Source organism: Gigantopelta aegis, chromosome 10 (genome assembly GCF_016097555.1).
Source record: "Gigantopelta aegis isolate Gae_Host chromosome 10, Gae_host_genome, whole genome shotgun sequence".
Lineage (NCBI taxonomy): Eukaryota > Metazoa > Mollusca > Gastropoda > Neomphalida > Peltospiridae > Gigantopelta > Gigantopelta aegis.
The window spans coordinates 16,323,200-16,346,514 of record NC_054708.1 but is presented as its reverse complement, the minus strand read 5'-3'; the positions used below and the strand labels follow the sequence as shown (position 1 = coordinate 16,346,514).

General features: G+C 36.8%; 1 protein-coding gene across 1 annotated transcript; it reads left to right on the top strand.

The window, feature by feature from the left end:
• Positions 1 to 12,018: 12,018 nt before the first annotated feature.
• On the top strand, positions 12,019 to 20,358 carry LOC121383434. Its single transcript, XM_041513452.1, has 2 exons — positions 12,019 to 14,080; positions 14,430 to 20,358. Exon 2 carries the CDS (start codon positions 16,661 to 16,663, stop codon positions 17,891 to 17,893), a length of 1,233 nt encoding a protein of 410 aa, XP_041369386.1. The 5' UTR covers positions 12,019 to 14,080; positions 14,430 to 16,660; the 3' UTR covers positions 17,894 to 20,358.
• Positions 20,359 to 23,315: the final 2,957 nt, after the last annotated feature.

Here is a 23,315-nt window from a genome sequence, read left to right as displayed (position 1 = left end):
AAATATTATGATTTTGTCATTTTATTTAATTAAACTATACTGGTTGATAAATGAGCCATCACTCGATCATGCAAGTTCACAATGACCTTGACCGTGACAATAATCTCTGTACATGGCTCTGAATGGAGTTTGAATCAAAGTTAGCACTGAAGAAAAGTTGGTTTTGGCCTATAATTCATACTGTAAAGATTTCAATAATTTCTTTTTACATGGTATTTGACTTGCCATATACAACTGCTCTTAAATATGGTATTATATATAAGCAACCTGAACTAAGATTTTAATAGCAATTTATTTTTATATTAAAAATAGCATGTGCCAATAGTGGGTTAATGTCTTGTTTCCATTAACATTGTTAATTTTTTATGTATGAAATTCTGAAAACTCAAATTTGTAAAGAAGTTGATTTTTATTGTCATTTTGACATATTTATAGGGTGCTAAGTTATATTTTAGACAAATTTGTAGTTTTATGCAAAATTTAAAGTAAATGTTAAGAAAAACTTTACCAAAAACATAATTAAATTTGTTGTCACTATTGTGCCTTCTGTTCTTATTTGTACATAACAATAAGGTTGTTAAACATATACTTAGATCTCCAGATAATTTTTTTTTTTTTTAATAATCACTTAGTTAGCCCTCATGAAAAGCATTTTGAGTTTATACTAGATTCAGAACCAATTTTTTCAGATCTGATTATCTGCCTTGGATTAAGTTGATAATTTATTTTATTGTTAAAGCTGTATTACCTAATGTTACTAGCTAAATAAAATGCTGGATTACAGATTGTAGGAATACATCTAATGTACATATTGTATTCATCCGGATTAGAAAATAATGCAAGAAAATAGATGTTCGGGTAATTTTGTCATTTAAAAATAGTTTTTTTTCAGTAATTAATCAAAAATAAATGTGTTAAAGCTGCATGATTATTCCAGATATCACAACTATTAAAACCTCCAACTACAGTAGGCTATAAATAAAATATAGTCAGGAATATTGGTGGCTGCCAATAGTTTTGATGGTTCATTATGAAAATCAGCATGGCCGATGGATTTGAAATTCGCACACCTGGTAACTTGAAGACACCCACACCCAGCATACAGGATTTCCTCCCAACACTAATGTTCAGGACATTAAGTCATTACTTCATACAGGTACAGTCATGTTTGTGTTTCCTTCCTCAGACTGTGTATTTTTTTAATACTGATATTTCTTTGATGTGCCTGTTACGGTCTTCATAATCTAGGGGTCAATCAAGTGCATGTGTTTTAATGGAATTCTTTAAAGGGGTAGAGGTACTCTGACTATCTTTGTTGTCTCTACATATAAACCTGAGTACACACACCCAACTGAAAGTAAATATCTTCAGGAGTTTTATTTTAAAACATTTTGTTGTTTAATATGACATATTGCATTTGTACAAAACTATATGCAATATATATGCTTTTTGAGGTGTACATTATATTAGGTTGCACTGTAGAAACAACAGTTTCAGTGAGGTTGTCAGTTTATGTCAGAATACATCAGATCCTGGTTGTCATAAAGACACATAGCTGGACACTTTTTGAAAAATGTATGTTATCAGTATAGGTAGTACTAAACCAAATAACTTCTGGCTGGGTCAAAGTGCGAGGTGCACCGAACTTTTGATAGAGAAGTGAACACCACAAGTCCTGTGATTGGTTATAAATGTGAGTGTGTTGGTTGTAAAAAATAATAGTTTCATCTGGGTAAAAAAAAATTGCAATTTTATTTCATCTAGTACCAATGTGTCAAGTAGCCTTGTGCTTGAAACATGTATGGGGTACCTGTAAAAAAAAGTACTCGAATTTTGTGCGAAACTAGGGTAGTCATAGACGCTACCCGTTATCTCAGAAACGAGCAGCTTGACCCCCATTTTTTTCTGATTCACTTTAAGTGTAAGGGGTGGTAGTATTTATATCCGTGGCGTTTATGTCGGTTGATACGTTGCAGGTAGGAGTTTTAGCCACATATGTTACTATTGTCGTCTATGGGATTTGATTTGGTAGTATACACCCTGGAAAGGGACTAGAGTAGCCAAGAGCAATGTGAATAGCATCAGACATTGCTCTCTTTGTCTAAGCATATTAAACAAATTACAACTATAATTTCCACTGATTTCTTTGTGACACTAGGAAGCAAAATATTACAGAAAAATTACTGGTATCCACTTTATCAAAAAATAAGCATAGTATTTAAAATATATTTTTTAAAAAGTGGACGATAAATGTAATGTTAAAATTTCTACTAATTATATTAATTACTTAATTTTGTATTTGCATATCTAACCATCTGTTTCTGCATTAGTATTTATGTTAATCTTGTAACAAATATAATCGGATAAAACAAATCAGACCTCATCATTTAAATTTCTCCCACATGTTAATTACATTGCATTATGCTGAAACTAGATAGCAGACAGGCATCAAAATAAGTCGAGGACAGTCATTATGGTTACCGGGAGGTTACCACATGTAGGAAAAGTCGAGAACTGTGCTTCGTTCTCGACAGAAATGTCAACGAACGGTAGTCTCGTTTCCGAACGTAAACCATGGAATGTATTCTGGACTTCAGCGTTTCGTTTTTTCGTAAGGAATTGCATCGATGTTCGCACGCACTTGTGCAATTACAAGCAATTATAGTCATTTCGTATTTAAGCAGCGTTCACTAGATGAATTTACATCCACTTTTCTTTTTCTTATACAAAATTGCACTGAGGTTCGTGCGCACTTGTGCAATTGAAAGCATTTTCGGCAATCCGCGTTTAATCAGCGCCCACTAGATAAATTTACTTGCGGATTTTGTTTTGTTCAATTGTTCAGTTATTAAATATGAGTCACATACTTGTAACGAATTACATGTAATATATTAAGAACAGTGATACGATAAAGAATGAATCATAAATACATGTATACTACAATAATCATCTGGCACACATGTAAGGGCATTAAAAGTAGTAACAATAGGAATTCAATTCTAACTTTCATATAGTTGTGGTAACCTATAGGTTACCAGGCTATATTTTGTGGTAACCTGTAAATAGGTTACCAGACACAATGCTTATTTCGATGCCTGAGCAGATCATGTCACGGTGACCTTTTGTCTGTGAACATCAGTATAAAGTTCTTCCATCACATTCCACCTTTTATAGGTTAATATTTTAACAGACTGTCTTGCGAAATATTTTTATTTCAAGTATTAAAATTACAATGTAGTCAAACATTACATTAATTAGTGTTGAACAAAGAGCTTAAGTTAACAATGGATCAAGATAAACATGTGATCATTGCTTGACCTTGACTATCCTAGGCTGGTGAAATACACTGGATCAAGATAACAATATGTCTGTATATTCAATGTATATTTGGTACTCTTAATGTCTGTAATTGTAGCTCTCGCTGGCTCGCTCGCTCGCTCGCTCTCTCGCTCTCTCTCTCTCTCTCTCTCTGTCTCTCTCTGTATATATATACACACACACACATATATGGATTTTTACTAAAATAATTTTATACTTGCATCAATTAATTTTTTTTTCCAACTGCCAAACAAAAATTGAAATAAGTGGGTCATAGAGAATCCTTACTGTATATCTATTGATAATGCTTTATATTTCAAACATTTGTTTAAAATCTAGATGTATATATGTATACATGTATTAGTGTAGTGATAATCCACTATAAACTCAGGATAGTCCCTTAAGGACATTTTAAAGTACTTGTTGAAAATGATACCCTGAAGTGTGACATTGACACTAGACTAGAACGCACTTCAAGTACAATTGCTGTTATTCAGCAAAATTCAGATCATCATCACCTGGTCACACGCTTAGTACAATGTCAGAAACTAAACATTGGCAGTTATGATTTTTAAAATAAACCACCGAACTAACAAAGTTAATTGAAGGACACAAAATTATATGAAATATATTTTTTAAATTAAAATATTTTATATTTCTGTGATGAGCATTTTGACAAGAATACTTTCACGCCATAGTGCTTCAACAAATCGAACTATGCTAAAACTGTCTGGTTTCTTAACATGACTTGAGTGGACATAAAGAACCCTGATTTGGACTGCAGATTCAGTCAAAACCCGGCAAGATGCATCACAAAAATTAACATAAACATCAATTTTAATATCTATTCTTTATTTACATTATTGTTTTAGGAAATTTGGATCTCTCATTTCTGATGTCCCAATCTTGTTTTCTATCTGTTTGATATTTCAATTGCGTATTCAGCTGTCAAAGTGTATCAAGGTTAAAAAGGTACCATTTTCAAAGAAGAACTCGTATCCATATTTTAACATCATTTGTTAATATTTAGCTACCACTAACTGAAAAAATATAATTTTTTTAAAAAGAATATATATGTTTGAACACATGTTTAGTACTGGATTATATATACTGTGTAACCAGAAATATCTTGTTTAAATTGCCCAGTTAACCAATGTCTTGATATGTATATTTTACTGATAATTTGGTAGAGTTAATGACACATTTTAGACATGCAAATTGATGTCAGGGATTCGGGCCTTGTGATTATAAAACTATTCTGTGACTTTAACGTCATGGCAATGCCATACAAATTGATGCATGTGATCTCATCAAAGATTGAGTCTGGACTCTTAAAAGTTTTATAAGCACTGGCCCAGATTTATTTCAAAATATGTTTGTGCATCATTAACTTTTTGTGACATGATCCGTTAAGTTGTAATGCCTTCTCTTAAACTGTTTGTCTTTTGGAATTCATTGTATTCACACAATCTATTTATGATATAAATTAATTGCACCTGGGTTGTATTTCACTTTTATCCCTATACTAATCAAAAATCTTGTATCTTTTATATAGTAGGGATAGACATTTTTGTTATAAATAAATATATGTTAAATGGCTTTAACATTGACATCTATGATGAAAATAGTATAAGCAAAATATTTTGAAAACATATTTACTGATATACACTTTTATTTATGTATACTAATCTATGTGCCTGTGATGGATGTATGTATTGTAGTAGTAAATTAACAGCTGCTATGACATATGTAGTTTATGGAATGTGAAAATGGATTGAATATAACCCCGGTAAAAATGGCAGAATTTAAGACCTTGGTTCAGCTGTGGAGTTAAATTAACCTTGGTTAACTTATAGTTGTGCAATTTGCACCACAATTGTCATGGTGTAGTCCTGTAATCCAGGTTAAAAACCCTTTGTAGATATAAACCATGTCAGCATATAATTGTCAGTAGAATGAGAATAGTGATTTGAATGAATAGCAAAGTATTTGTGTACATGTATCTGTGACAGGTTTTCACAACAGAAATGATAGAAATTGAAAACTGAATGGTATACAAAATATAGGTTACCATGCAGGTCCATATTTTATTGTACATAAGGTCCCATTCCAACCAATGCTCCACAATTGATATACCCAAGGCTGTGATATGTCATGTCTGTCTATGGGAAAGTGTATATTAAATATCCCTTGCTACTAATGGGGGAAATGTAGAATGTTTTCTCTGAAGACTACGAGTCAGAATTGCCAAATGTTTGACATCCAATAGCCAATGATTAATGTGCTCATGTATCATTAAACAAAACAAACTTTAACTGTACATGGGTTACCAGACACAATTCTTATTTCCATACCTAAATCTGTGAGGTTGCATTGGATTTTTATACCCCCGTCTTTTATGGGTCGTATTATTGTATGGTGTTGTCTGTACATCTGTCTGTTAACTTTTTCTTGTCTGGACCATATCTTGCATACAGATGCATACAGGACCATCAAACCTCACATGTAGGAACAACTTGGGATGGTGGTGTGTCGTGTACTATTACTAGGTCACTGGGGCCTACTTTTCATGATCTATTGCACATAACAGTAAATCCTTGTCTGGATCATATCTTGCATACCCATGCTAAACAAAAGTTCCCTTTCTAATAAAGAACAATAACTTCATTACGGTAATCAGACAGCACCTACTTTTCACGGTCTACTGTACATAACAGTAAATGTAGGAACAATTTGGGATGGCGGTGTGTCGCATACTATTACTAGGTCACTGTGTCCTACGTTTCACGGTCTACTGCACATAACAGTAAATCCTTGTCTGGACCATATCTTGGATACAGATGCATACAGGATCATCAAACCTCACATGTAGGAACAATATAGGATGGTGGTGTGCAGGGGTAGGGTTGAGATTTCTTTATTAAATATTTTACATACCTGTTTTTTAATGTCATGTTTATATACTTGTTGCACTTTTCATCCACAATTTTGCTTACTATGACAGTTACAAATGTATGTCCGGTGCAGGGGGTCTTCTTTTTTCCCCTTTTAAACCCTGTGAATTAAATTGGGTTTTTTTTTTTTTCTTCAGCACATCATTCATCCATTCAAGTTTTATTGAATAAGATATTGGTAATTTACAGAAATAATGAATTGGAAAAATGATATAAATTTTTTTAATAATAATAATGAACTAAAAATTATGTGTTTATGTACTGTATATATGTATGTTGATTTTAAGTATATGAGATTTGAAACATTATATATGTTTGTTGCCAACACGACAAAATAGGTAAATGTGACCTAATATATGGCATACAACACCCCAGAATTGAGTACCACGCCATGTCTTATAATCGATTCAGACGGAAATCAGATCTCACTGTCCATTGTCTGTGTCTACAGTGGTCGGTCCAAGCAAAGCACATTATCCTTTCATTTAACCAAATCGATACCCCACTGGCTTAAACCTGACAGCAGATTGGGTCATTGAGAATGATTGTTCACGATAAAGTCAGCTGAACAGTATGGAAGGTGTTCTTTTAAAGGCCAAAAAATTTCAGTGATGAAAGGCACCAGATTTAAAATAGCATTTCCCTTTCTCTTTTATTACCTTTGAGCTCAATTGGAAAAATGTTTCATCGTGCCATATATTAGTGTGATATATATCATTTAATTCTCCATTTTAAAACTAAAAATATTGTGTTTCCATATTTGTGCTTTTTTCTTTCTTTTTCGCATATAGTAATTACAAATTGTGGGGTTTTCCCCCCACTACAATATAACGGTACCTGTATCGGCCATTTTTGCTGTTTAATTCTAATTTGCTTATAGATGTGTTTAGCAGTAATAAAATTTAAAACACCTAAATTGGCTGTTACTCTATATACACAAACTATTTTTATTAGTCCCTTACCGGTTCAACTGGAGGGGACAATATGTTTCAGCTCCTACATAGTTTTCCGGATGGTTTTTTTTTTTTTTTTTTAAATACCTCTTGATATTGAGCTGTGTGTTTCTCACAGTAACATATGCAATATATTCACAGGATACAAATAACAAAAGGTAGTAACTTTATTTTGAAAATGCACAACCCAGTAATCAATGACGTTAACAATAGATTTTTAACGATATGTTGAGCCTCTTCATCATCCCCATAATAAGTATAAGACTGATTCTTAGAGCTAAACACATAAAACTATGTGGCATCTCAGCTGTTAACATCCACAGTTTGTATCCAAAAAGGACAGTTTTGTTGAAAAGGCACGTACAGTGTTTAGTTGCATGATTTCAGAGAACTGCATAAAACAATGGAACAACAGCAAAGAAAATGAAAAGATTGCATCTCATTTCTTGACCTGTGCCCTTTCAAGCTATGACTGCTGTTATCATATGAATGGTTCCAAAAGCAACAGTTTAAAAAACAAACAAAAAAAACCCATCTGACTAAAGAATTTACTTGTTAACATGAGGATTTAAATGCTGATATTTGTAAGTCACAAGAATCTACCGCATGCAGATGCTACGGACTCTGGGGTATTGAAAAAATGAAGCATTTACCAATAGCAATTTCTACAGAAATCATAACTTCAAAATCCAAATTCAAGATAAAAAAATTAAAATATGTAATATGTTAACCTTTGAAAACTAGATGAACAAAGACCTAAAATCATATTTGGTCACGCAGTTTTTTAATCGGCCTGCACATGCAGACACGTACTCCATGAGCAAACTAATATGTCATTGGTGTTGCCGGACAGGTGGGGTAGTTCAGGAGCATGTGGACCCCCACCTCACCCCTGGTTCCTACGGGCCTGAATACGTGACGTTATTCTAAAGTTTTCTGTCCATACACTATACACTAAATTATATAAAAAATATTATTTAGCCTTGTTGACATGCACCGAATGTTAATTCATCTTCCTTCATTTGAAGTCAACTGGTGGAATTTTGTTTTATCCAGATAGCATTCAGTTTCATTTGTTTTCTCATAAGTATATCAGGGCTGTAGCTAGCATGGGGGCATATGCCCCCCAGAATTTTTTTTCGAAAAGCATTATAGAAACAAAGAAAAGGGTTTTTTGACTATTAACTACTCAGTTGCCACCCCCCCCCCCCTCCATTTTTTTTTTAAAATAATAAATTAATTAATTTAAAAAAAAAAATCCTGGCTACGGCCCTATATATATAACACCAATGACATAAAATTCAGAGACAAGCTTATATTGCTTACCATCTTTTGCAGGCCCGTAGCCAATGGGAGGTCGGTCACCCCCCTGCCGGTGTCTTTATTTTGTTCTATATGCCCCAGGCCCCCCTAAACAACTCGAGGGCTTCCATAAAAACCTGGCTACGGGCCTGTTTTGAATGCAGAAACTATTCACAAAATTCAGTGTTACGTCTTCTATTATACATTTTAACAGTGCATGTTATGTATAGTGTTGTGCTAGGGCTAGCAGGGGTGGGTGGAGGCAAGGGGGGCAGTTGCCCCCCCCCCCCCCCCCCCGAAAAATTTCGGAAAGCACTAGAAACAAAGAAAAGGAGTTTTAGACTTAACTACTCAGTTGCCCCCCCCCCCCCCCCCCCCCCAACAAAAAATCCTAGCTACGGCCCTGAACAGGTAACACCAATGACATTTTACACTAATTCTGAATAAAATCTCTATCAAAGCTTATTAGCAGAAAGAAACATTTGCTATGACAGGATGATATTACTAATAAAGTATCATTAAAGACAACAAACTTTGTTTTCAATATATACTCTGTCAAAAAAGAAACGCATAGGCGAAATATTCATGGAATTATCTCTTTAATACAAAGTGGCATAATTTCGTTATTTATGATCGTATCAAAGTCAAATTTGACATGAGTATTTGTGTGGCCACCAGCAGCAGCAATCACTGCTCGACATCTCCTTGGCATAGGCTGAATGAGTCTCTGAAATCCGGGCACGTGGAATCCTAGCCCATTCTTCCTGCGGTGCATGTGACAGTTGCGGAAGCGTCTAAGGCTCCGGGTCACGCTGGCGTACACGTCTGTCCAGTTCGTCCCATAGATGTTCAATGGGGTTGAGATCTGGCGATCTTGATGGCCATGGCAGCACATTAATGTTCTCATTCTGTAAGAAATCCATTGTTATACTTGCCGTATGCGGCCTGGCATTGTCCTGCTGAAAAAGTTCTCTCTGTCGATCCAAAATGGGAAGCATGTGACGGCGAAGAATGTCATCCCGGTAGCGTACAGCTGTCAGGTTGCCTTGTACGAACACAAGTTCACTTCTGCCGGTGTATGAGATGGCTCCCCACATCATGACACTCCCTCCACCGAATCTGTCAGCTTGGGAGACGCAGTTGTTAGCAAAACGTTCATTGTGGCGTCTGTAAACACATTGTCGTCCATCACGTCGCTGTAGAAGGAAACGTGACTCGTCGCTGAACCATACTCGCCGCCAGTTTCCCAAGTTCCACCCCTGTACATTACTACACCTGCGAACACGTAAATGTCGATGTTGACGTCGCAGGATGGGGCCAACATACGGTCTCCTAGCCCGTAAACCATCTTCTCGAAGTAGGTTCCGAATGGTTTGTGCAGACACCCTTCTCAAACCAGGTATGCGTCCAGCAGTGTTCGTTGCTGTGGCAGTTCGGTGACACAAGTGCAGAACCCAGATGTAGCGATCTTGTGCTGCAGTTGTTATGCGAGGTCTTCCACTTCTGGGCCGGTCTTCAGCTGATTGAAACTGCTCGTACCTGTCCCAGAGACGTGAAATGGTGCTCTGATGGACATTCATGTGGCGTGCGACTGCTGACTGCGATTCACCTAACTGTAGGCGTCCTATTGCAATGTTTCGATTCTGCAGACTTTGTCTTGGCATCTTGTAACTCGTCTACCTCGAAATGGAAATGAGGCATCACTACCCCAATCTTTTCCCCGTGTTTCACGTGCATTCGCCAAAATCTGACCATTTCACGCCGATTTCCTGCAATGGTCGCACAACGTGCGTTAAATTTGTTATAGGGTGTATACTACCAAATCAAATCCCATAGACGACAATAGTAATATATGTGGCTAAAACTCCTACCTGCAACGTATCAACCGACATAAACGCCACAGATATAAATACTACCACCCCTTACACTTAAAATGAATCAGAAAAAAATGGGGGTCAAGCTGCTCGTTTCTGAGATAACGGGTAGCGTCTATGACTACCCTAGTTTCGCACAAAATTCGAGTACTTTTTTTTACAGGTACCCCATACATGTTTCAAGCACAAGGCTACTCGACACATTGGTACTAGATGAAATAAAATTGCAATTTTTTTTTACCCAGATGAAACTATTATTTTTTACAACCAACACACTCACATTCTATTATTTTTTACAACCAACACACTCACATTTATAACCAATCACAGGACTTGTGGTGTTCACTTCTCTATCAAAAGCTCGGTGCACCTCGAACTTTGACCCAGCCGGAAGTTATTTGGTCTAGTACTACCTTTAGGGTGGATTTGGGCATGCTGTCCCATTCCAGGAACATTAGCAAACATGGTCATTCAGCAACATTGTACAAAACCCCCCGATATTTTGTAAAATCAAACACTTTTCTTCTTTCCCTATCACTTATGCGTTTCTTTTTTGACAGAGTATATTAAGATACCATGACAGACAGTCTTCCTTCAAAATCTTCCCAACACAATTCCTTTTGGATGCAACATAATGTGTTACTAAAGCCAGTGTGCATCAGATTGTTTGACAATGAACTCAATATCAGAGAGTTGTTTGTTTGCAAACATATTTTATTGTACAAAGAACAAAAGAATGGGGCACAAGTTTGACAACTTACGAGGCCCTCTTCTATATTCATACACTTTACTTGGCGACCTATATTACATAGCTGTAAATATAAACTACATGTATACATTCAGAGGATAACCAGTGTAAGGAAGTGTATTATATACAAAAGAATGTGAAGGAAAGAACAAAAAATATGATACAAAAGATTACACAAATAGTACATCACGTGCAGTTAAATTCGCTATCACATTTACAAATAATCCTTATGGTAATTTAAATAATACTTTATTAATCAAAACGATGAGGGGTTTTTTAAAATATATATTTGAACATAAGTAAAAATTTCTTTATTATTGGCATCGCTTAATGTGCTTCTACCATACAACAGTAATTGTAAATCTATTGGTTGAAAAAGCTGTAAGGAATTATATAGAATCAGTCTCTGTTGTTCATAGTGTTTACATTGTAAGAAAAAATGGATATTGTTTTCTAATCTGTATTCACAGTTACATGAAGGGTCTGTGGTAAGTCCACATCTGTACAAATCGGCGTTTAAAGGGCTACATCCATGTCGTAATCTAGTATGCAATATATTTTCTATTCTTTTTCCACAGGAAAAATAATATGGAACTTTATTTACCACTGGTGTTACTGCTTTTTTGAAAGACGATATTGTTTCACACTTTTTAATTGCTGGGCTTAAATTATTCCATAAATCAATTGCTGAATAAATAAATGATGATTTTAATAAGAAGGTTCTAGCAAAAGGTGTAGATATGTCCTCCCGATTTCTTAACATATAAGGAACCCTTTCTTCCAATCTTTGTGGAATACAATTAGTTAAGAAATCAGGAGTCATTCCTTCCATTATTTTAAACATTGTACACAGTTTTTTGTTTTTTTTCTCCTTTCACTAAGTGTTGTAAGACCGGTTTTAATATATAGCGAATTACGTGAAGCAAATTTAGGCATGCCAGTGATTACCCGTGCAGCTTCTAGTTGTACCTTTTCTAAATTATGTGCGTTTAATTGGGAACAGCCACCCCAGACCTCTGAAGCATATTCTAGGACGGGACGAATGAAAGTACTATATATTCGCATTAGAGTTTGACGATTTAATAACAGTCTGTATTTCCTTAATACTGAGATCATTACCGATGCTGATGTGCATACATTTAGAATATGACTAGACCATTTTGAATCATCTGCTAAAGTTAAACCTAAATGTTTATGCGTTTTTGATTTGTTTAAAGTTGTGCCACCAAATACAAGACATGGTTCATTAATTAATTTGGTTAGAGAAAACAATAATACATTCGTTTTATTCGGGTTAAAGGTAACTAACCATTTGTTTCACCATTCATAAAGTTTCAACAAATTGATGTTTAGATCGCGTTCTATAATTGAAATGTCATTTGACGATATTCCAATACTTGTATCATCGGCAAATAGCCTTGTTACACAGATCATCAGCAATATCGTTAACATAGTTCAAAAATAGTAAGGGATCTAAAACTGATCCTTGAGGTATTCCAGCCTTTAGAGTTCCATAATTTGATAACGTTCCATTTATATACACTCTTTGTTTCCTATTAGAAAAATAATTATTAATCCATTTTAAGAGATTGCCTCTGATGCCATATTGTTTAAGCTTATAGATTAAACCCCTGTGCCATACCCGATCAAAGGCCTTGGACATGTCACAGAAATTTACAGTGATTTACAAATTTTATTATACAATTCAATTAATTGGTACACGGTGCTGTGGTTAGGTCGGTATGCACACTGATACTTATAAAGTAGATGACCGAATGTGAGATAATTATACAGGTGTTTAAACACTATTCTCTGAAATAGTTTTCCAACACAACTTATTAATGATATAGGTATGCAATTTGTTGGTGAACTTCTATCTCCTTTTTTGAAAAGTGGTTTTACGTGGGCAATTTTCCAATTGGTAGGGAATTCTGCTGAGATCAGTGATTTATTAAAGAGCAATTGAAGAGGTATCGAAATGGAATTGGCAATACGTTTTAGTAGTTCATGGCTTATTTCATCTGGGCCACTTGCTTTATTAGGAGCTACTATTTTAATAATGTCTATTATTTCTTCTTCAGTGGTTATTGTCAAGGTTTCCAAAGATTCCCTGCAACGTTGTCCAAAACTCGGAAGTGCAATATTTGCATCATCAACTGATGAAATTGATAGAAAATAATTCTTTAACGTTTCTGCTTTTTCAAAATTCGTATATGATACAGGTGATGATTATAGAAAGCCGCTTCTGCCCCAAATAGTACCTATTGTTATCGTAGGTACAACGCACTAATTGGCTAAATGCGTCACGTGACTTAGTATAGGTATTTCATGCTGTGGTGCAATACCGGAATGTCCCGTCACGCTATAAATAGATCGCGCGTCACTTTTGTCGACTAGCTCTAATAAGGTCAGCGTTATGTATCGTATTGTATGCTGTTTACTAATTTACTAAATGTATAGCTGAACTCAGTCATACAAAACTGGATAATGATGTTTTAATGTTACCTTTCCTTTTGGTATATACACAACGTTTACTGTGAATCACAGCGTAAGGCAAACAAATCTTATGTGAAACAGGGTCACAGATCGAAGCGGATCTCCTTTGCGACCTGGGTCCTTTGACCAGACTATTATGGAGGGATGAATTTATTGTTATTGCCGTGTGATACCTTTTACTAATGTAATCTAACCTGTCACCACTAGTATTGTACTGCTTTGCTCTCAGTGATGTTAACCATACTATTAGTGTCCAAAAAGTAATGAACTCATCCAATGTAGTATATTGAATAGGTATAAAAAGAGTACGACTGGGAATAATTAAATCATTTGAGCGTGTGTAAACGGCCGAGATAGACGCTTCACCGAGAGCCCGTGTTGTGTAAACAACTCAAGTTACTTATCACAACTTCACCACAAGCCAGATTAACCAAGGTAAATACTTTATTCATTTCAAAGAGGTCATTCGAGTAAGAAAGGCGCAAGGACGCAGATGTGTTGAAAACTTCAGCTTATTTAAAGAATTTGTTTTAGAATTAGGAGAAGTCAAAATTTGCTATTTAACAGATAAATGATCAGTCAAATAAAGAAATAGATTTTGAACAAATAATAGTACGTTAGTTGTTTAATTTTACATGAGCAGTACATTTTCAAAATAAGCATTGTAAATGTTATACTTATAATATTTAAATGGAAATATCAATTACTCAATTTGTTTAAAGGTATATTTTTCAAGATGAACATTGGATAAATAAATAACTAGTTCTTCTTTTACATACTATAGGGAAAGTATCATGTCTGACAAAGGCCGATTCTTGGATAGTGTAAAAAGCATAGATGAACTGAATACATGGGCCACGGCTAACCATTATACTGACGATACTGACGTCAATCTCAAGCAGATCGAATTACTTGCAGAACGAACGGTTCAGAACAACAGTAGTACTTCAACAGATCAACTTACAAAGAACAAGTGTAACATATGTCAACGATCCTTTTTGCAGAAACAGAGTCTCCTAAGGCATATTCGTACAGTACATAGAAATGAACAATTTGAGTGTATACATTGCCACTCTGCTTTCAACCGAATTGATAACTATAACAAGCATAAGTGTCTATCAGTTTTGAAGCGAAAATCATCTGAGGTGAATCCCACAGCAAAACGACCTTGTCTTAACCCAGTGAACTCGAATAACAATAGCCCCGCAAGGTTAGCAGTGTGTAACTTTTGTGGACACGTCAAGTGCTTACTTCCTGGTAAAAGGTTTTGTGAGGGATGTTCCACAAAGGGCCGATAATGTTGCCAGTGTCATCGACCGCTTCCTGAGCGTTTTTACAGTCATCAGGTAAATACATGTGACAGCTGCATTCGACGACGTAAGAGGTATGAAGAGAGAAGAAACCAAATCGGAGCGGGTCGTGTTGATGCTCTTGAGGGGGCAATCTCAACAAACACACGGATACCAAGTCAGTCAAATGACGTTGACATTCTTCAGTTCTTAGCAGATGAACAAAATAACATTGTATCCATCTTACATGATTTTCTGACTGAGAAAAAAGGTATGAAGTGGTTCTTAACTTTAAAATTAAAATTTGTTAAATATGATGAAAACAACGAAAGCATATTAGCTGAACCTGTACTTAGAACTATCAATTTTTTAACAACAAATATTTCTGAAATAGACCAACAAATAGCAGAGGCATTTCAAAATTGTACACATCATCACAAGAGTTTCAAGCAGAAGGGAGCGGGTGGGCTATTGATCATATTATACATCTAGAAATCAATACAGCTGAATATGCTCCACTGAGTGGTAGCAGCTATATTCCTCTTCCAAACGTTCTGTCTAAGAAAAAAGCCATCCTCAATATTCAGAATGAAGACCAAAAATGTTTTATCTGGTGTATACTAGCATACCTTCACCCTTTTGATAGAAAGGACCATGCTGAGAGGGTATGTAAATATCTACCTTACGAAAGTGAACTTCATTTAAAATGCATTGACATGCCCATTCCCTTATCCCAAATATCCAAATTTGAAGATCAAAACGAACTGTCAATCAATGTTTTGGGGTACGATGAGAAGGATGGAGTATTTCCTATGCACATTAGTAATGTTGAAGTTCACAGAAAGGTTGATTTGTTACTAGTCAGTCAGGGAGAAAAGAGACATTTTTGTCTCATCAGAAACTTTAGTAGACTTATGGGAGGCAGAACGAAGCATGCACACCAAACATTTTATTGCAGGCGATGTCTGCATGGATTCTCTAGGCATGATTTATTAATTGATCACACCCCCTACTGTACTCAACATGGTATTCAAAAAGTTAGATTACCTTCAGAGGATAAAAAGTGGGTTGAATTTAAAAGTGTACACAAACAGCTAAGGGTACCTTTCATTATCTACTGTGACTTTGAATCCCTAACAGAAAAGGTCAGTGGGTGTAAACCCTCTCCATGTATATCTTATACCACACAGTATCAGAAACACGAACCATCAGGATTCTGTTACAAAATTGTTGCTTCTGACTCAAACTTTGACAAAGCAGCTGTGGTCTATCGTGGACCTGACGTGATCAAACATTTCATAGAATGTCTCTTGAAAGAAGAAAGGGAGATAACGAAGATCTTACAAAATCCAGAGCCCATGAATTTAACGGATGAACAAGAGAAATTATTTCACATGGCCGATACTTGCCATATTTGTCAGTGTAAATTAGGTCAGGATCGGGTTAGGGATCATGATCACCTATCTGGGGAATTCCGAGGTACTGCTCATAAAAACTGTAATCTGAATTATAAATTCAGAAAGACAGGTGGGAGAAAAAAATGAGCCAGATCGGTTCTTTATACCAGTCATATTCCACAACTTGAAAGGGTATGATTCTCATCTCATTATAAAACAATTGGACAAAACCTACAAAGGAAAAATAGATTGCATTGCTAACAATATGGAAAAATACATTTCTTTCTCATTGGGGTATCTGAGATTCATAGACTCTCTCCAATTTCTGAATGCATCTTTGGAAACGTTGGTCACAAATCTATAAGCAGGAATTTTGTTCTGATAAGATTGATTTATTGTTAAGAAAAGGTGTTTATCCTTATGATTATATGGATGAGGAATCGAAATTTAATCTGATTTATCTCCCACCAAAGGAAGCATTTTACAATATTCTGACAGACAGTCACATTTCAGATAGAGATTATGAGCATGCGAAGAACGTCTGGAAAAGGTTTAATTTGAAAACCATGGGGGACTATCACGATTTGTACATGAAAGGAGATGTCATTCGTTTGGCGGATGTTTTTGAAAATTTTAGGGATTTATGTCTTGAATACTATGGGTTAGACTGTGCTCATTATTACACTTTACCTGGACTGGGATGGGATGCTATGCTGAAGATGGGTGGCGTCAAGCTGGAGCTACTCACCGATTTGGATATGCACTTGATGGTAGAAGAGGGTTTGAGAGGAGAGATATCTGTGATTACCAAGAAGTATGCTAAAGCCAATAATCCCCACCTGAAAGATTACAACCCAAACAAGCCATCCACCCACCTCATTTACTGGGATGCGAACAATCTGTATGGCTGGGCCATGTCTCAGTCACTACCCGAGAGAGATTTCGAGTGTGTAAGTCCCCAGGATCTTGAAAACCTGGATGTTAGTTCTATACCTGACAATTCGGATGTTGGATACATTTTAGAGGTAGATCTTGAATACCCTAAAGACCTACATGATAATCATAATGACTACCCTCTAGCACCGGAATCCATGACAGTCACAGATAACATGCTATCTCAACACTCCCAAGAGTTAAAGAAGAAGCTCTGCATCAAGGCACAGCCTGTCAAAAAGCTTGTTCCGAATCTCAATGACAAACAGAAATATGTACTCCATTACCGAAACTTGAAATTCTACATGAGTCAGGGTTTAATTCTCAAGAAAATACACAAAGCCCTACATTTCATACAATCTCCCTGGCTTAAACCCTATATTGATTTCAATACTGAGAAACGAAAAGAGGCCAAAAATGAATCCGAAAAAGCCTTTTTCAAATTGGCTAATAACTCATGTTTTGGACGAAGCATGATGAATGTTAGAAAGCATGTTCACTTTGAAGTGGTCAATACGAAAAAGCGCTTGAGAAAGCTATGCTCAAAACCAACATTTGAAGCTTTTAAAAATTTTAACCCACACTTGGCGGCAGTTCACCTGAAGAAAACCTCTCTCTATCTTAACTAACCACTCTATGCTGGCTTTTCGATTTTAGACATGTCAAAAATACTCATGTACGACTTACACTACAACTTCATTCAGAAGAAGTATGGTGATAAAGCTCGGCTCTGTTTTACTGATACTGATTCGCTTTTGTATGAGATAGAAACAGATGATATCTACACTGACATGCTGGAGCATTCTCACTTATTCGACACCAGTAATTATGACCCTAACCATTTGATCTATTCTAAAGCCAATGCTAAAGTCTTGGGGAAAATGAAGGACGAGTTAGGAGGTGGTGTTATGGAGGAGTTTGTAGGTCTTAGAGCTAAAATGTATTCACTTGCCTATGGTGGGAAAGATAAAATGACTGCCAAAGGAGTCAGTAAAACCGTCATAAAGAAACAGCTGAGGCACTCTATGCATAGACAATGTTTGTTTGATCACGTTCAGCTTCGACACGAAATGCAACAGATTTACAGTCAGGGCCATCAGCTGTACAGTGTCTGTCGAAATAAAATTAGCTTAAGTCCCTTTGACGATAAACGGTACATCATGGCAGATGGTGTTCATACTTTGGCTCATGGACACTATAAAATTCAGCTAACTTAAGTTTACCACTTCATTCGTTTTATAGTATTTTTATTATGTATATAATTTACTACTAAATTGTTGTTACACGCATGTTACACTGACTTAATAAATAAGATTGTCAATGTGTGGTCTTCTAAACAAAATAGAGTGACATTATATGTAATCAATGTAAATATGTATCAGATTACTTATGAATTTGTTCCCATTATGTTTCACTGCAATATGTACATACTAATGAACTAATAAATGTGTTGAAATGAATTGTTGTTGTGTTTGTTTATACATAATGGAAATTATAACATAAACATAATATAAAATATATATTTATTTTCCCTCGCAATCAAGTGATACTTGTTGCGGATTGAGGGATAAATCCCAACAGTACCGTATATGTTTTATAATAACGAGAATGGACAATATATCAACATTTATTCAGTGTCTGTTTCATTGTCACTGGAGTCGTCTTGCTCACTGGCTAAGTCGTCAGCCTCTGCTAGGTCCACGTGTGAGAGTATGTCTTTTGCAATGGGCTTCATAAAGAGTTTGATTTTGGTAGAGAGTATCTTGGGATCTGTATCTGGGTCCATCGCTGTTACTTTATCAAGAACGGGTTTGAAAAGAAGGCCCTTTGCTAAAGTAGCTCAACAATCGAACTGCAACGGAAAGTCGATTAATAAAAGTGTCTTCCCAACACTTCCTTAGTTTTCTCTCTATCCACCTTTCCGACTTTCTTTCTTCTTCATATACTTCTTTCTTATTCATGATATCTTTCTGACAATGTTCCAAAGTATGTTCCCACATGTGTGCCAGTCCTTTCACCTCACGCTCTTTATCATGTTCACTGGTTACTCCACCTTTGTTAGATTCAACGGTTGATTCTTCTAATCTAGCTCGTTTGGTTAAAGGTTCACCCCCGTTTTCGGGACACCAGGTTCTGACATGTCGTTGCAGGTCGTGATTATTCTCAAACATAATACCACACTCGTCGCAGGAAGGCATGTTTATATCTATATCAATAATGTCAACTTGCTCTTCAGGATTTGCTACCGCGTCGTCTGTGATGTGCACAGGTGGGGTAATATCTTTCAACTGAGATGATAGCTGAGTCGATGATTCTTTTATAGGATAAAGCTCCTTTCTGGTATGAATCTCAAGCACATTAGGTCGAAGTCTTCCATTTTCACGTGTTGATGGTCGCAAGTCGATAGTGAGATTACCGTAAGGTCTTTGAACTGCTTCTTCATAGACCGACATAAAACGTCCATTATTATTGGGATAAATTCCTCTCGCAAACAACTTCACCTGTTTTCTGTCCACAGGAGAATTAAACAAAGTCACGTAATGAGAATTGAGAGCTATATCACGTGACTCCTTACCTCGTGGAAACAGGTTTTGTAGCAATAGGAAATTAATCACATTCTTATGGTGAGATGTACGTGTAAATAGCTGTGATATTCGTTTGTCATCCTTGGCCTCGGTCATATGGTCATCCAGAATTAAGACATTGTTGTTGCGTACGTCGAAGAAGTTGTCGTCATGTAGGTTATAAGGAATACCTTTAACAAACTGAACTTGGGACATGGACTCACGGATAGTGTTGTACAGTGGCTGCCATTCTGTATAACACCATATGATATTGTTAGGAGTTGGCTTGACGAGTCCTTTCTGTAGTATATGATACATAAACATGGTCTTGCCACATCCACTCGGACCAACGATGACTGCATTTGATGGGATAGTAAACTGGAATGGCTCTCCTTGATCTGATAAATGTTGAACTGGATCCAAATGTAAAGATGTTGGTGGTGTTACTGCTACTACTGTTTGTGGTGGTGATAATGCTGCTGCTGCTGCTGCTGCTTGTGGTTGTGGTGGTGATACTGCTGCTGCTGTTGTTGGTAAGGGTGTGTGTCTTATTTTGTCATGTTTAGTCCGTATATGGCGAGATCGGTCATGAGGCCAGACGTATTCTTTAAAGCAAATATGACATCGATACATCTTTCAAATAGGTGTTGACTCCACAACGTCAGAAATCAAAAATTAATACTAGTTGCTTGTTCTCCTTTTATATTCACATCTATCTTCGAACATTAGCATTGGTGATTGATTAAGAATTGTTGCTATTTATACTTGCTGGAGATCTGTTTCTGGGATCCAGCTGTTGAACTTTTTAGGGTAACCCATCCACTTGACAAACACTTCTTTCTGACCTCTCCTCTTTCTTCTCTTTAGAACCCTTTCCACGCGCCAAACGTTATCCTTCTCCTTATATACTTTCTGTAACTCGTTTCCGTAGAAGCTACCGTGTTTTAGGATCATTTGCCATATCTTTCAGTTGATATATGGGAAACCCATCTCTGTAGTATATTTCTTCAGTCCATTTTTCTTGATAATCTCTTTGAAAGGTATATCTCAAATGAGAAATTCTAACTTGATCTCCAACTTTGAATTTAAATAGTTTCTTTCTAGGTTTTACTTTCTTTAAAGGGTCCACATACTGTTCTTTCCAAACAATAGCTTCATTTCGTTGATCGATATCGGTTGATGTGCGTCCATTCAGTGATCTATGCGGTCTATGATTATAGTCGTTCACTAGATCTTGCAGAATATCCAAGTAGTGATATGTCTGTTTATAAGTAAAATATCTGTACATAGACACCTTCAAAGTTCGTATAACACGCTCGGCATAAGAAGCTTTGGTTTCATTTTGAGTGACATAGAATGTTATACCTTTGCCTTTCAAATAAGCTTTCACTTTATTGTTATTGAATTCACGGCCCTTATCTGATCTAATGAGCCCCGGTAGAGGTGCAGTAATAAAAATCTTCTTCAATCCTTTAATGACCGATTCTGGAGTTTTATTTTTCATGGGTTCAACCCACAGGTATCGTGTAAATATATTAACAGCTATCAGCAGGAATTTCAAATAAAAAATAGACAATATGACCAATATTTACAAACATGGAGTAACGAAATAGAACTCTCATCGAAAGGCACTACTACATACAGATATTACAAAGAACACCTGAGTCTAGAAAAATATTTTACTATTATCCCTGAAAAGATGTGGACAATTATTTTGAAATTCAGATTATCTAATCACTATTTGCCTATTGAAACTGGACGCTGGAATAACATACCTAAGAAAGACAGGCTATGTAACCTATGTGATGAAATAGACATTGGTGACGAATACCATTATATTTTCGTCTGTAAATATTTTCATGATTCCAGGGTCCAGTTTCTACATCCATATTATTATACACGACCAAATACTTTCAAATTCAAACAACTCATGAACAGTAAACGAATCAGTGTATTAAAGAATTTATCAAAATTAATAAATGTTATTACTAATATCTTTAAACGCTCAAAATGCACCCAAACTAACAGTATTTAAGGATTGTACTGTTTATACTGGAAAATAACTTATTTACTGCATATATTGTCAACCACCATCTTGTCATGTGTATATTGTGAAGTGAATGTGTGTACATATATACATTTATATTGTAAATCCCAAATTCTTCATGTATATATATATATATATATATATATATATATATATATATATATATGTTCCTTTATATACTCTTCAAAAACAGAAACGCAAAAGGGTACAAATGGGTTATAACTCCGATTTTATGTTTCCTACCGGTTCATGCTTTGTGAATATAAGGTCATTGCATGTCCCAAACACATTCCCACGGTTACATTCGATAAAACGCAGCTACTGTACAATAAAGTTCCAAAATGTGAATATTCGCAAAAACGCAGCCACGTGCAAACCATGTCACCACTGCACGTGCGTTGTCTGCACGTGCAACATGAACACCGACAGTATAAAAGTGCAGGGTGTTCGCTTGCCTGGCCTCTGTATCTGGCCGACAGTTGACAATCCAGGACATGCCACGTCTCAGTGAACCGCAGAGAAACAATGCCATCGGCCGACTAGACGCAGGCGAATCCAGAACGGCCGTTGCCAGGGCATTCCATGTGTCCCCAAGCACCATCTCCAGACTGGGACCGTTACCAGCAACATGGATCAACACGTGACCTCCCTAGATCCGGTTGACCACGGGTCACTACCCCCGGGCAGGACCGCTACATCCGGGTACGCCACCTTCGGGAACGATTGACTACTGCCACCTCCACAGCCGCAGCAATACCAGGTTTGCGCAGGATATCCGACCAGACCGTACGGAACCGCCTACGTGAGGTAGGAATTCGTGCCAGGCGTCCAGTTCGAGGTGTCATCTTAACACCACAACACCGTCGACTCCGACTGCAGTGGTGCCAGATTCATCGACAATGGCCTCAACTGCGATGGAGACAGGTGTGGTTCAGTGACGAGTCCCGATTTCTGCTCCGACGTCATGATGGAAGATGTCGCGTGTATAGGCGTCGTGGTGAACGTTATGCGACAAACTGCGTGCAGGAAGTGGACAGATTCGGCGGGGGTAGTGTCATGGTGTGGGCAGCCATCTCACACACTGGCAGAACTGACCTGGTCCACGTGCAGGGCAACCTGAATGCACAGGGCTACATTGACCAGATCCTCCGGCCACACATCGTTCCAGTTATGGCCAACGCCAACGCAGTGTTCCAACATGACAACGCCAGGCCTCACACAGCACGTCTCACAACGGCTTTCCTACAGAACAACAACATTAATGTCCTTCCTTGGCCATCGACATCACCGGATTTGAACCCAATTGAGCATCTATGGGACGAGTTGGACCGACGCCTCCGACAGCGACAACCACAGCCCCAGACCCTGCCCGAGCTGGCAGCAGCCTTGCAGGCCGAGTGGGCCACCATCCCCCGGGACGTCATCCGTACTCTGGTTGCT